Source organism: Ceratotherium simum, chromosome 2, assembly GCF_057802395.1.
Source record: "Ceratotherium simum simum isolate JZ-2026a chromosome 2, ASM5780239v1, whole genome shotgun sequence".
Taxonomy (NCBI): Eukaryota; Metazoa; Chordata; class Mammalia; order Perissodactyla; family Rhinocerotidae; genus Ceratotherium; species Ceratotherium simum.
This window is the reverse complement of record NC_141901.1, coordinates 48287681-48302674: the sequence shown is the minus strand read 5'-3', so window position 1 is coordinate 48302674 and position 14994 is coordinate 48287681. Positions and strand designations below refer to the sequence as shown.

The 14994-nt window shown below is 40.3% G+C and overlaps 1 protein-coding gene across 4 annotated transcripts in view; it reads left to right on the top strand.

Annotated features, from left to right (window-relative positions):
* The window catches only part of PDE4DIP (phosphodiesterase 4D interacting protein), a 198988-nt gene that overhangs the window by 43722 nt on the left and 140272 nt on the right, over positions 1-14994 (top strand). For all 4 annotated transcript variants that reach the window (XM_087444629.1, XM_087444580.1, XM_087444575.1 and 1 more), the window contains exons 2-3: positions 2806-2861; positions 6910-7061. In XM_087444629.1, the coding sequence (XP_087300755.1) occupies positions 2806-2861; positions 6910-7061 (208 nt within the window). The remainder of the gene's footprint in view (positions 1-2805; positions 2862-6909; positions 7062-14994) is intronic.

The following is a 14994-nucleotide window of genomic DNA, read 5'->3' as shown; positions in this document are numbered from 1 at the left end:
CACTACCCTTCCAGTTATTGATTCATACTGGGTAGGCAGCTGGCTCAGAGCGGGTGTGGGTGGGGTGGAGAAGGTGAAGTATCTCATGGGACCATGCATCGCCTTGCTGTAACCTGCTCCTCATGTAGAATGTGGAATCTTCTGAGCAAGGAGGATTGAATGAGATCATGTCTGGAAAATTCCCTGGATTCATGGAAAGTATTAAAATGGGTTTTATGGTTAAGCATCTATTAGAATATAATTGCATAATTACTGCAAGGAACCTTAGAAATTCATGCATTTCTTTTACAAATATTTGAGGAAACTGGAGCCCAGAGAGATAAAAGTGACTTATAAGCCAGTTAGTAGCTTATCACAAATTAATTAATTATGTGCTGAAGCCACTAAGTTACTCAAGACCATGTCTTAAAGCAGAAATGAACTTCTGTCTGCACTTGATTTATACCAGGGTAACAGCCTCAGAGACCTATAAGGAGCCAGACAAGTATCGTAAATGAGTGCATGAGCTGGGACTACAAGGATAAGGAGTGACAGGGACTGTGGCAAGCTGGAGAACACGTCTGTTTTATTTAAAGGCAGCAGGTTATCCTCCTATATGGGAAGAAAGGCCCAGTGTTGCTAGACCCATTCATTTTCCAAGAGAAGTTAGAAATGGGTCAACCTTGTGTTGACCAAATAAAACATATTGGATGGGCTGAATTTGGCCTGAGGAATGACCCTGCTCCTGACGGCAGATGCACAGTTACCTAGGTCTGTGGGCTGAGCATAATGGAATCCATCCAATGTATGAATGGCAGTAGTGAAGTGTGAGTTTCTTCCTCACAAATTTTTCAAGACATTGTTCTGGCTGATGGTTTCAACGTCCTTCCCCTGCTTTATCTCAACAGAGGGGAATCCCTAAGTAGTACATTCATCTCTTCCATTGTTCAGCCTCAGGGAAAATTTTTATTGAGAAGTGGAGAAGAGAAAGAGGCAGAGGGCCTGGAAGAACCACAAGCTGGGGATCTGATTTTGAATAATAAGGAATTGCCAGGTGGTGTGTATAGTCCATTGTGCCCTGTCTGGTACTTTCATGTCCATCTGGAACTTAACAAAATGAAGATTCATGCCAAGATCCAGCCCTGAGGCAGAAAAGAAAGAATATGAACAATTTCTAGATAAATGCCAGGCTCTGCTCCGCCTTCTGGTGAATGTCTTCTGGCTTTTAAAAGGAGAAGCTCTCTAAATCTCTATCTACAGAATTATTTTTGGAACAACTAACTGGGAGTACTCCAGGATTTAAGGAATAAGCTAAATGTTGAAAGCATCTCTCTGTAGCATTTTTGCAGTCGTCTCTCCATTTCTGCCTTCTCCACCCAGTCTGTTGTCAAAATAGTAGCCAGCTCTTTTAAAACATTCATCACTCAGTTCATCTCTCTTTTGACTCACAAGACTCCAATGGCTAAATGCCTCTCAATGTCCCAAAGGCTTTATACAGTCTGCCCCCTGCCCAGCCGTCCCACTACTTCCCTGACTTCGCCCCCTACTGCTCACCACATACTCACTCTGCCCAGCCACACTGGCCTCCTTGCTGTTCCAGAAACGCCCTGGCACCGTCCCTCCTAAAGGCCTTTGCATTTGATATTCTCTGCTTAGAAGACTCTCCCCAGATACCCCGTGGCTACCCTCACTGCTTCTCAGAGAATACCTGTCTACTGAAAATTGCAATCTCCTCCTCCTCCCCCACACCTCAGGCATTCCCCATCCCCACTCCTTGCTTTAATTTTTATAGTACCTGTCCCTAATTACTGCTATACATTGTACTGACTTCTTTCCCTTTATGATATAATATAAGTTCCATGTGTGCAGGCAGTGGTGTCTGTTTTGTTCCCTGATGCATTCCTGTGTCTAAAAACACAGTAGGTGCTTGACGAGTAATTGTTGAATACATTTTGAGTTTTTTCCTCCCCTGTGCTGGAGATAATGGTCTTCACTGTACTGGGCAGGTATACCTGTTGCTACTGAATCGTAGTGTTTTTAACATTTCCATTAATAGCCTTTGTCTGTTTTCCCAGTTTTCTGTATCAGTTCTACTTCCTAAACATATCTTGAATTTTTTTAAGCTTCTCTCCATCTCTACTGTTTTTTCCCTCAGTTAAAACCATCACAACTTCTTGCTTTCCCCATCCACTTTTGTTCCCTCCACAGTCTCACCCAGCAGCCGGAATGATCTATCTGAAATCTAAATCCGGTCATTTACCGTTCATATTCTCATTTAAAATCCTTCAGTGGTTTCCTGTTGCCCTTCACATAAAATTCACTATCCTTACCCCATCCCACAGCCCTGCACGGTCTGGTTGCAACATTGGCTTTCTCTCTTCTTCTGACACATCAAGTTCCTTCCCGACTCAGGTTCTTTGCTGTTCCCTCATGGTGGAATATTCTTCTGTTTCCATTTTTCATCTGGTTGACATTCTGTGTGTCTCAGTTTATATGTCCCTTTCTCTGAGTTTCTCTGAGTCGCTCTACTAGTTAAGTTACTCTGCATTTTCCTTCATAGCATTTTACCACAATGGTAATTCAGTACTTGTGGAATTATTTGTTCAATAACTGTCTCTACATGTACTTATTGAGGATAGGAATCCTTCCTGTGGGGTTTGTCTTTTGTGTCTCCAGCATATAACACTGTCCCTGATACAGAGCAGGAGCTGAATGAATTCTTGTGGAGAAATAAATGATAACAGAACATAGGTATCTTGCCACCTCAGGCATTGGGGACCCTGTGGGGTGCTATCTCATTAATTAACGATGTGTTTCTCTCCACAGAGATTATTTTGCAGAGGATGATGGGGAGATGGTACCCAGAACAAGTCATGCAGCAGGTAAGGAGGCTATGGGCCTGCCTTGTTAGATTCTTGGTTTCCTGCTGATCATATTCCCCTGAATTATGGACCCTTTAAATTCATTATGGCAATATCCTCAGACTTTTTGTGAATTTCCAAATTTGCACATGCTATGGTAGCATATAATTCCCCACCTTCTCAGTACAGTGGAGTAAACCATAAAACTGAAATACTTATGTGAACTCTTCATACTTTTAACGATTCTGTAGTTGTAAGATTAAAGTCACTTGTAAAATGATTAAAATAGATTCTGCCACTAAAATGAAATCTCTGCTCTAATATACCATTAAAATGGATAATAAAGTGTCAACCTTGTAAGTGAGATTAAGTGAGAAAAGCTCTTAGTACAGAGCTCGTCAAGGAATACACACAGTAAATATTATTATTATTATTATTAATGTATTCATAATCATATCATACTATTACCATGCTAACATTAGCCAGCGATCTACCTGAATTACAAAACCAAAGTGAAGACAGCTCTCTTTGGGGGACCATTTTTCACAAAAACTTTTAATCAATGAAGAGTTTTACTTGCTTTGCTAAGTGGTTTGCCTTTTTCATACCAGCTCTGAAGCACAGATGGTTCATATGCACAATGTGGAAAAAAGATTTTAATTTGAACCTGTTAAGGACTTCAGAGTCACTTAAAATGAGCATTGGTAATGGTGTATATTAAATCTACAGATTCCAAGGGTCTACCGTACTCTCGTTTTGAGCAACATGATCCTCCGTTTTGAGGTCAGAATCAGAGGGCTAGGGCAAAAATGGAAGAGGAATGGAGAAGATGCCTACTACAGGCAAGATATTAGGCTGGCTATTTCATTTATTGTTTCATTTAATCCATACAAAAGCTCTGTGAGGGAAGTATTATTATTCCCATTTTTACAGAGGCAATGAAGCTCAGTAAAGTTAAGAGATTTGCCTAAATTCCCACAATTAGCAAGTGGTCAGGATTCATATCCAAGCTTCAAATGCTCTTCTCTTCCCATTGTATCCCACTAATCTAACTGTAATGTATTGTTGTTATGCTTTATCAAATTTTCTTCCATTCAAAAGCCTATTTAGGGCCGGCCCCGTGGCTTGGTGGTTAAGTGCGCGCGCTCTGATGCTGGTGGCCCGGGTTCGGATCCCGGGCGTGCACCGAGGCACCACTTCTCCGTCCATCCTGAGGCCGAGTCCCGCATGCAGCAACTGGAAGGATGTGCGGCTGTGACATACAACTATCTACTGGGGCTTTGGGGGGAAAAATAAATAAATAAAATCTTTAAAAAAAAAAAAAAAAGCCTATTTAATTTCACCTAAACATGGAAGACATAATTCTTTCTAATTTCTTTTAGTTAAAACATTTGCATTTACTTAGAAATAATCAGAATGTCAACAAAACAGGTGCAACATTATTATTAATACTATTATTATTACTATTAATTTGCAATCACAGAGTGGTGTATAATTAACAGAACAACAACTATTTTATACAAGCTGAATCAAAGACAATTGAAGATGGAAAAATACTACTTCCATCTATAACTAATTTGTGCTGTGTGCCAAGAAAACCTGCTTTAAATTTCTGTGCTAGTCTAAGCCCCTATACTCTACCAGGCAAGGTTAGCAGCTATTGAAAATACCATTAAGGATAGGGCTATCTAAAGACACACTTTATAGTATGTTAATTTTACAAAAATGAAAAGACACTGTCAGTGTCAGTGTCCAGTTTAAAAGCAAATCATATGGCCTTACATTTCTTTTTTTTTCTTTAAAATCAATGATGTAATGGGGAGTTAAATACTTTTAGACAAGAAAAAAACTGCACTAGATCCACCCTATTTATCATCATTATTTTCTTCTTCTTCTTTCTCTTTACCATCATCTTCCCGATCCTTTTTGTCTTCCTCCTCTTCCTTCTTTTTCCTTCTTTCTTTTTTTTTTTTTTTTTTTAGCAGAGAATGCTCTTTTCTGAGCATTAAAAAAAATCTGGGGACTTTTTCTTGTGGCAAGTTTGCAGAAAGAAAGAGGACGGGAGGGAGGGCAGGAGCAATATTGTCTTCCATCCCATAGGCTGCCTTTTCATTCTGTTGATGGTTTCCTTTACTGAGCAGAAGCTTTTTAGTTTGATGTCGTCCCACTTGTTTATTTTTGCTTCTGTTGCCTTTGCTTTTGGTGCACATGCATATATGGTCAATTAATTTTCAACAAAAGAGACAAAAATGTGCAAAGGAGGGAGGAAAGAAGGAAGGAAAGAGAAAAGAAAAAAGAAAAAAGAAAAAAAAAAGGAACAGAAAAGACAGAAAAAGAGCCTATAATGACGTTTTGCCTCTTGACCCTTAGGATCTCCTTTGCCCATACGTCCAGTTCTGCTGACTCTTCCTCAGTGAGGCAGAGTCACCCAGAGCCCATTTTTGCTCTCACTTGCCCTGACACTGTCTATGGAGCTCAGTGTATTGCAATGGCTGTCATTCTTTCTGACTTAAAAAAAAATTGTTCGGTAATAAAGGCTCATTGTTGCCTCCTGTCAACCAAGAAAAGATGTATTTTTCTACATCTTCTACCTGTGTCTACAAACCCAAGCCCACTTCAGTCTGAGGTTCTCTGTGTACTATGCCTGAGGAAGCCCTGATTTCTTATTCTTTCACAATGTTTCTTCTCAGAGGCACGCATAGGGTTAGTAGCAGCTTAGCCAAACCAGGGCAATGCTTCCTTTGATTAATGGAATGATCTAGCCACTGCCCCTTTGCCTGTTTTTTCCTGACTCTTAGGCCTGTTACAATCCCCTTTGCTGCTAAAACAACACAGTATTAGTATACCGTCAGGAAGGTTGAGTGGAGAGAACATAGAATTGGTTCTGCCACTCTTTAGCGATGTAATCTTGGACAAGCAAACTTTCTGAACCTTTATTTACTTGTTAGTAAAATGGTTTTAATAATCACATCAGTCTGTTTCACTGGTTGCAGTAACTTTATAAAAGAAATAATTCATGTGAAACTATTTTGTAACCTGTAAAGCCTGTTCAAGATGTTGGTGTTTACAATAATGGTTATTATCTCTATATGGTAATCTGAAAGATTCTCTATAGAGAGATTGTAGAAATACTTCTCAGCGAGTAGCTTGATTAAAAAAAAAAAAAGAGGCTATCTCAGTTATCTTTTGTCATGTGTAGAACCACCCTAACACTTAGTGGCTTAAAACAGGAGTCAGCAAACTGCAGCCCATGGGCCAATTGCCAGTTTTTATAATGACAGTTTTGTAGCAACACTGTCATGCTCATTCATTTACATATTGTCTGTGTCTGCTTTGAGCTACAAGGGAAGGATTGAGTAGTTGTGACAGAGATGGCCCACAAACCTAAAATATTTATTATCTGACCCTTTAAGAAAAGTTTGCCCACCTAGGGCTTAAAACACAATGATTTATTATTTCTCACAATCCTATGTTTTGGCAAACTGGGCATTTCTTCTGCTGGTCTCTCTTGGCATCACTCAGATAGCTGCAATCTTCTGACAGCTTGACTGGGGCTGAGGGTCCGAGGTGGCTTTACTCAAGTGTCTGGCAGTAGGTGACTGGCTGTCAGCTGGGGCATCTTCATTCCCCCTGTACTTGGCCTTTCCTCCTCCAGGAAGGTGGACTGGGCTACTTCATAGCATGGTGGTCTGGGGGTTCTAAGAAGGCAAGAACAGAAATGCAAGGCCTCTCAAGGCCTAGTCTCTGGAACTCATATGGTGGCATTTTCATACTTAGTCAAAGCAAGTCACTAGGCCAACCCAGATTCAAAGTGTGGAGAAATAGACTCCACTTCTTGGTGGAGAAGCAGCAACATCAAATTACAGAGGGGTGTGGACATAAATGAGTGTGTTTCACTGGGCACCATTATTAATATGATCTACCGCAGGCTACTTCAGGTGAACTGTTTCTTTATGGCCTAGAATTGGTTTGTATTTTGCAGAAACCAAATTCTGCTGGACTGTGCAGGTTGGAATGATCATAGTGCCACTATTATATAAAATTTTTTGTTGTCCTCTTTCACTGGCAGCTTTTCTTAGTGACACTAAAGATCGAGGCCCTCCAGCGCAGTCACAGACCTGGAGAAGTGGTGAAAAGGTCCCCTTTGGGCAGACCCATTTCTTGAGAGCATTTGAAAAGCCCCCTCAGGTGCAGACCCAGGCTCTTCGAGACTTTGAGAAGGTAAGTCACGTGGGTGGATAATTGTTATCCCAATTAGAAGCAGTACCATTGGATAGTGATATCTTATCAAAATATGACCCATGGCTTAGTCTACATTGTGGGCATTCTTACCATAATGGTGTCTCTTTTAAGAGCATATGTCCCAATAAGCATATGCACTGTTTAGCTATGTGTTGAGGACTGTGGTTCATGGGTAATTTCCTGTACCAGTGGTTCTGTCTTACCATTTTTACCCCTAGTTTACTTCTTAGATAAATTCAGGAAGTTTAAATGACACCCTGAAAATCTGTAGCTGGACCACAGTGAGCCCAGGAGACCTAGTCCAGTCAGCTGGCATTATATTCTCTGTGGCTGGCTTGGGCCACTCTAGATATCTGGATACTGTCTGCAGTATGAGGTGGCTCAGCCATACCATTTGCTTCTCAACGAGAATCTGGCATTGTTGCTTGAAACTCCTGATTCAGCTCCTGAAATGCTCTGCATCTTGATATGTTTATCATTGGATTTGACCAAGAGCCAAATTACTGGTCATGTAATATACATCCCCAGCTTCCTGTGCCCTGGACTGATCCCAGGACGTGGGTACAATAGAACCCATCTCCTAGGATTTATATGGCCTGGAAAGAGCACCCAGGATTTCTGAGACCCCTTGTGTGCTAAAAAAAGAAACAGCTCTTTGGTGCCCCCTGGGGGTTACCCAGGGATCAAGCCACACATGAGTACTGTGTAAACAGACCGAGATAACGTGGGTTTCTTTCATTCTTGAATTGATGGCTTTTGACATAAAATAATAAAATTCCATCTTCAAAAAAGGGTTAATAAAGCACTGTTGACGGGGTTTTCCCCATCTTCCCTCAATTTGTAAATAGAAATGTTTCACCGGGACCTAATGTACATCCTCCAAGATATTCTCGTGGACAAAGAATATGCTCCATAAAACACGTGCCTGAGAATTAAACAGCCTCCTCTTGGGTTTTTGCTCATAGTTCTCATGGATACTGTTTAAAAAAAAAACAAAAGACAGTTTGCAGGCATGTTAAGTGGCTTTTGAAGACTAAACCTCTGAACAGCTGTGGTGCTGGTGGTGGGAGTGGGGGTAGGAATGCCCAACCGTTTCCTCTTTTTTCACCTTTTGCATCTGCTGCGACGCAGAACGGGCGAGCAGAGTCGCAGCGCTCCTCCAAGCTGTGTGAGTGCTCTCCGAAAGTCAGTCTGCCTGCACGCTGCTTTTGGTTGAGAGGTGGTTTGGAACATAGAAGTGAGGGGTGTCGACTCCACCGACATAATGAATGGCCGGATGCTGTGGTGAGAGGGAAGATAGTGGGCTGAGTCACGCGTCGGAGGAGCAGAGGTCAGCTGTGGAGGTGTGGAGTTCTGAGTGCTTTTCTCTTGGCATTCAGGTCTAATGTCGCTGATCAGGCCTTACTTCTCAATGCTGGGAACCACTGACAGAAACCAAGCCAGAACACAGAGAAAGGCCAATGAGAGCTGTCTAAAGCTCTCTCTGGCCCGGCGGCATAGGGGTTAAGCTCACCCGCTCCGCTTTGGTGGCCCAGGGTTCGCAGGTTCCGATCGTGGGTGCAGACCTACTTACCGCTCATCAAGCCATGCTCAGGCGGGGTCCCACATAGAAGAGCTACTATGCTACAACTGTGTTCTGGAGCTTTGGGGAAAAAAAAGAAAAAAAGAGGAAGATTGGCAACAGATGTTAGCGCAGGGTCAATCTTCCTCAAAAAAAAAAAAAAAAAAAAAGGCCTGGATTGAGGGTCTGATAAGAGAAATTTAAAAACCAAAAAACCTCTCTCCCCTATGTGTCTAATAATTAATAAATAACAATGAGGCTACACTTTTTTGAAAGGTCATTGCTAAGGCTTATAGAAATTGTGACTTTTTCAGAATCATAGAATTTATGTACCGTGACCATAAATCATGACAGGTTATTGGGTCAGAAAGATTTTTACAAATGGCCATGTATTGAGAAAAACTTCCTATGTGATTTCTCACCCACCCCACCCCCAGCATCTCTGGGATGAGTGAGACTACAGCAGCACGTAGAGAATATTGGCTAGCACGTGTTGATCTCTTTCTGTGTGTCAGGTACTATTCCATGTATGTGCAGTATTATCTCATTTAACGTTCATGACAACCCTGGGAAGACAGCATGATTGTTACCCCAGTTTACAAATCAGGAAGTAAAGGCACAAAGAGTAGCAAAGGAACTTACCCAAAGTCTCGTAATGTGGGCCTGAAAATACTTGTCGTTTCTGTGACCTGAAATAGTGAATACTATCTAGGTTGGGAAGCTCAGCTGGTGAGAGTTTGGTGGTAGTGGGACTGGAACCCTGAGCTCCTCTTATTTAGGTGGGCACAGAGCACAATTCTGTCTCCTCTAGGTAAGCTGTAAATCTACTTGTATCTCCCAAGATTCTCCAAGACATGTTTTTTACTCCATTAATTCTGAATTGCTTGCAATTCAAAGCTTTTTCATACTTCCAAGTCTTTGTTCTGGCTGTTCCCTCTGCCTAGAATACCTTTTCCCTCCTATTCTTTACCTGGTTAAAGCCTGCTCGTCCTTCGAGTTTCAGCTCAGGTGCCATTTTCTTTTTTTTAGGATACCTCCCCTGACTCTCCAATCTCGAAATATGTACCTTGACTCTAAGCTCTTCAAGGGCAGAAAGACCTCTCGTTCATCCTTTTCTAGTCTCTAGAATCTAGCATGATGCCCATGTATAATAAGTGCTCAGTAAATGTTCATCAACTGAGCTAAACTTGTTGGATCTGTATTTGTGTTTCACCTGGCCTCTTTTCCAGCCAATTCTATTGGATTTGTGTTTTCCCCGGTCTCTACTCAGTACTCACTGAATGTGTTCACAATAAGTTGAATGGTTCTAAGGAGCATACTGGTGTGTTAACTAATTGGTTAGAATAGGAAACTGGGAAGTCAAGAAAAGTACATTTGTTTTTAATGATGAGTTTAAAGGAAGACAGTTTTCCACCTAAACTGGGATGATAAAATTATAAATGTAAAGTAAGAGAAAGCAGCAGAAACCTTTTGAAATATCTGACAGGATTTATTAAGAAGATCATAATAGTGGCTAATAATAATACATGATATTTATTGAATTTTTAATACTCTAGGCACTTTTCTAGATACTTAATATATTTTATTTCAACTATTTTTCAGTTCATTTTCCTAACTCATGAGATAGATGTTATTATTACATCCGTTAGACCAGTGAAAAAGACCAAGGCTCAAATAACTTGCCTAAAGCTGTATAGGTCTAAAGTGGCAGAGCCAAGATAATGCCAGTGATTGCCAAGGTTCTTGGGGAAAAGGAGGATCATTCAGAGGAGAGGTTATGTTGGTGGAATGTGTGCGGTTTGGTTTTATATGCAGAATCAAAATGGCAGATGCTACAGAGAAGCCATGGAGGGGTGGGGGTCTGCGGCTCTAAGGTCTAGAGGGGACCTCCACTGCCCTATCCTGTTTACACATTTTCTAATAATGTTGTCTTTAACATGAAAATGCCAGCAAGACCAGCTGCAATGTTTGCCTAATTATAGTCTGAAGCCAGCTCTCCCTGGCAGTCTGGATCCAACCACAGTGAGTCAGCCTGTTGAGGCTCCACCCATCCTGGCACATTTTTCCAGTTGTGTCTTCAAGTCTGTACGGGGGAAAAAAATCCTAAAAGGGACTTTTCTACCTTTATGGATATCTGAGTTATCACAGTCTGGGTTTCCTGTTCTAGTTTAGGTGAATCTGGGTCATGTCACTGCTGCCTTATGGTCCAGTGATTTCAGTGCTTCTTGAGTGTTTCTCTGTAATTACAGCCTTGGGTAATGAGTGCTACCAGTAAAGTGCATTTTCATTTTTTTGAAAAAATGCCATTTATGCTCTCTAAACTACAGTGCCAAGCATCCTGATTTTGTTTTCACTGGTGTCTTGAGATGTTCAAAAAGTTATTAAATGAAAAGAGAAGGAGGGGAATCCTAAACTTTAGCAATCTTAAGCATAGAATTTTCTTCTTTTTAAACATGGTTTTTCAGAGGGATTCTGCAGAATTTCAACAATGTTTTCACTCCTAAGCAACATTGCCAAAGATATGTATCAAGTCAATCATTTTTTTCTTAAGAACTATTGAGTAAAAGGAATGATTCTGCTTGCTGTAGAGGATACAGAGATGTATACAAGTTACCATTCTCAAAGAGCGTACAATCTGATAGGGGCACAAGAAATTTAAATTACATAAGATTTAATTTAAATAACCCCTAAGGCAACAGTGGAAGGGGTATCACAAGATGAGAGTAATTCCCAAACAAATGTATGTCTTTAAAACCTAAATATTAGAACAAAACATTTTTTCTAATTTGTATTCATATACATATATGTAAACTTCACAAAGTTATAAATACTAGTTCATATTTGGTTATATAATTAATAAAGCAACTTTATCAAAAAAATGAAATCACAAAAATTTGAAAACCCTGAAAATTCTGAGAGGTATGGTTACTGCCACGGAAAAGAGCAGTCACTTCCATGGAGAAAATGATGCTTGAATGAGAACAATTTTTCTTATTTTTTAATTATCTCCTTTCTGTTTTCTCATTAGAACTGTTTTCTTCTTTTCTTCAATGTATGAAGCGAAGCTCTGTCGTTCTTCCTGTGGACCTTGAGGAATTTCCATTCTAATAATAAATTTTTTAAATAATAACAAAAATAATGATACCAACATTTATTGAGTGCGTACGGTGTGCAGAGCTCTATGAATGCACGTGACTTGCATTATCTTATTCAGTTCTTTGAAGTTAGTGCATCCGTTATCTTCATTTGCGCAGAGAGGGACATGAAGCTAGGAAAAGACTAATGATTGCTAGAAAGTGCTAGAGCTGGGATTTAAATATAAGTATACTGATTCCAGAGCCTAAACTCTTAGTCACAGTGTTCTTATGCCTCTCTATGGACAGCTGATTCCCTTATGCATTTGATTATTCATCCACTCATCCACTCAGTATATGGTTGCATCCTATGTCCCAGGCCCTGTTCTAGCTGTTAGATGCACAATGATCAAGTATGAACATATGCCAAGATATGTGTTCAAGGATGAATGTTTATTTCAGTATTCTTTATGCTAATAAAATATTAGAAATAATCTAATATCCATCAAAGTGAGGATTAATTATTTCAAGTATGGTATATGCTTACAACAGAACATCAGAGAGCAATGTACTGACTTGCAAGGGTGTCCATAATGACAGATTTAGGATTAAACAATAATTTGACTGAATATTACATAAAATAAGATCTCATTTTTGAGGGAGAAAAAAATGGAAATGTCTGGGAGGATATATGCCAAAATATTGATAGTGATTATATCTGGGTGGTGGGATTAGCCATGATTTTTGCCTTTTTCATTACTTTCTGTATTATCTAATTTTTAATAATGTGTGTTCGTTTTAGTTATCTAATCATTCAACAAGTGTTTATAGAGCTCTATGTACAATATAATGTCTTAAGCACTGCAAATACAATAGTGAATAAGGAAATAAGTTTCCTGCCCTCATAGAGTTTACAGATTAGCCAGTTACAACAGAATGTAATCATTATTATGATGGAAGTAAAGGGTGCTACACAATATAGCTCCTAACTCAGTCTGAAGGGGTGGGAGGATTCAGGGAAAGATTCCTAGAGGAAACTACATCTAACCAGGGATCTGAAGGAGGAATAAGAATTAGCCACTCACATGAGCTGGGAGTGGGAGAATGAAGAATGTTCCTTGCAGAAGAAACAGCATGAATCAAGATTCAGATTAGAGAAAGAACTCTAGTAAGTTAATATGTCTTAGAGCATAGGTACAAGGAATGTGGAGAAAAGTTGAGACTGGAGAAAAAGAGAGAGAGAGAAGCCAGCATACTGGGCTGTGCAAGTTGCATAAAAGCTTATAAATTTTATTGGAGCTCATAGGCGAACAGCTGGAAGCTTTTAAACAGGGAGATGATATGATCAGATTTTCCTTTTAGGAACATCCCTTTGGCTTCTGTATGGACTCTGGATTGGAGGGATCAAGTCTAATCAGTTATGAGGCTGTTGCGGCATTCCAGGCAAAGGTAGGTAGTGCTGATAGTACAGGAGTGAGAGAAATGGAGAGATAAAAGACAAAGAGATTTCAGAAGCAGAAGTGACAGGGCTAGGCTACTGATTGGATGTAGAACCAGTGAGAGAGAAGCAGCCCAAAGATGACCTACCACCAGTTCATCTCTCTAGTTCCATCCCCGGCTAGGTTATCAACCTGTTGTAAACTTCCAGAGTACCTTGCACTTTCCCTTTAATCACATGAGTTACTTGTCCCTGATAGCAGGGACAGTAGTGATTAGCAGAGTGCCTAGTATGCAGTAGACATGCCTATTTTCGTTTTTGTTGTGTTTTGAATGAATAAATGTCAAGCTTTCTTGCTTGAGCCACTACTAGATAATACCATCCATAGAGAAAGGGAACAACTGGAACAGGCACGTGCAGTACTTTTATAGTCATTTATACAACAGCGACAAAACCCAAAAACCAGTAAAGTGATTTTCACTTTTGGAAGAAAAATAAGGAGATCCTGTATGTTCTTAAGGAACTCTAAGTCTAATTGGTGAGACAGTCAAACAGATAACCCCAGTAATAAGAGTAGGTACATAATGCTGTGGAAGCACTCAGGAGGGGCCCTCACCCAGACTATAGGGTCAGATAGGCTTCCTTTGGTAGGTAATATCTAAATCAAGTCCTTAAGGGCAAATTGGAGATAGTTAAGTCAGAGCTGAGTGGGAGGTGAAGAGAATGACATTCCAGGCTATCACTGCTACCCATGAAAAGTCCTGGAGGCAGCAGAGAGCATAGTGAGCTCAGAAATAGAAGGCTTTTTGTCATGGCTGGAGCACTAGAGTGTCGACTGAGGTTCAAGTTGGCTGTGTCTCCACTATCCACCCCCTACTCCTGGTCAAAGCCTTATTGTTGCAGCCATTGTCCTCCATGATATCACTGGGAACTCTTAGCTCTTAAGCCTAGTGAAAGTCCTAATTGGGCCTTTGAAATCACCTTCTTTCCTAGAGAAGGTTGGAGAAAGGATTATTGAAAATCTAGAAAAATAGGTGAGACTATAAATTGATATGTCCCCCCCTGAATATTAGAAGCTCAGCAGATAATCTTCCTGGGTTGAACCAATTGTGAACAAATAACACCAAGTCCTGCTGATGTTGGTCAGGCCAAACTGATGGAGAATCTAGTTTGGAGTCTTTCAGTCCTTGGGAGCTCCCAGCATCAGTGCAGTTCAACTGTTGTTTCTACCATGGAGCTCATGTAACAGCACTATTTCTGGCTGGGCCATTGACTTTTGGTGTCCAAGGAAGTTGTTATTTGTTTTGTTTTGGTTTTATAGAGTTCACAGCGCTCTTATATGATGATGATGACGACACCTTGTTATTCCAGGATTGGGGTGGTGTGGGTGTGTATCTATGGTGGGAGAAGGCAGCAGGAACGTCATCTGAATCCCTATCCTTTAACCACATGATGATGCTGCCTAAGACAGAGTTTATTTATCAACTTGATGTAATAGTTCTGTTGTTAGCTCTCTTGTCATCAGTCCAGTTATTTCAAGAAAAGGCTGTGTAGAGGATGGATATCAGTCTGCTTCTGAGTTTTAGGGGAGAAAATGGAATGATATTAATATTTTAGCATTTAAAAGACTCTAACTTCAGGAATTATGTTGAAATTTCAGAAACAGAGTTGCAGAAGAAAGATTTCTTTATTGTGCAACCAAAGAGGAAAAAAAACAGATCTTTGTAGAATTTGCCGTACTTTCTGATGCAGGCATCAACACTTACCTTCTCAAACACTGAACAGAAGCCCTGTGTGTAAGTTAAGGGTTAATGAGTGGAGACGGAGTTGATTGACTTT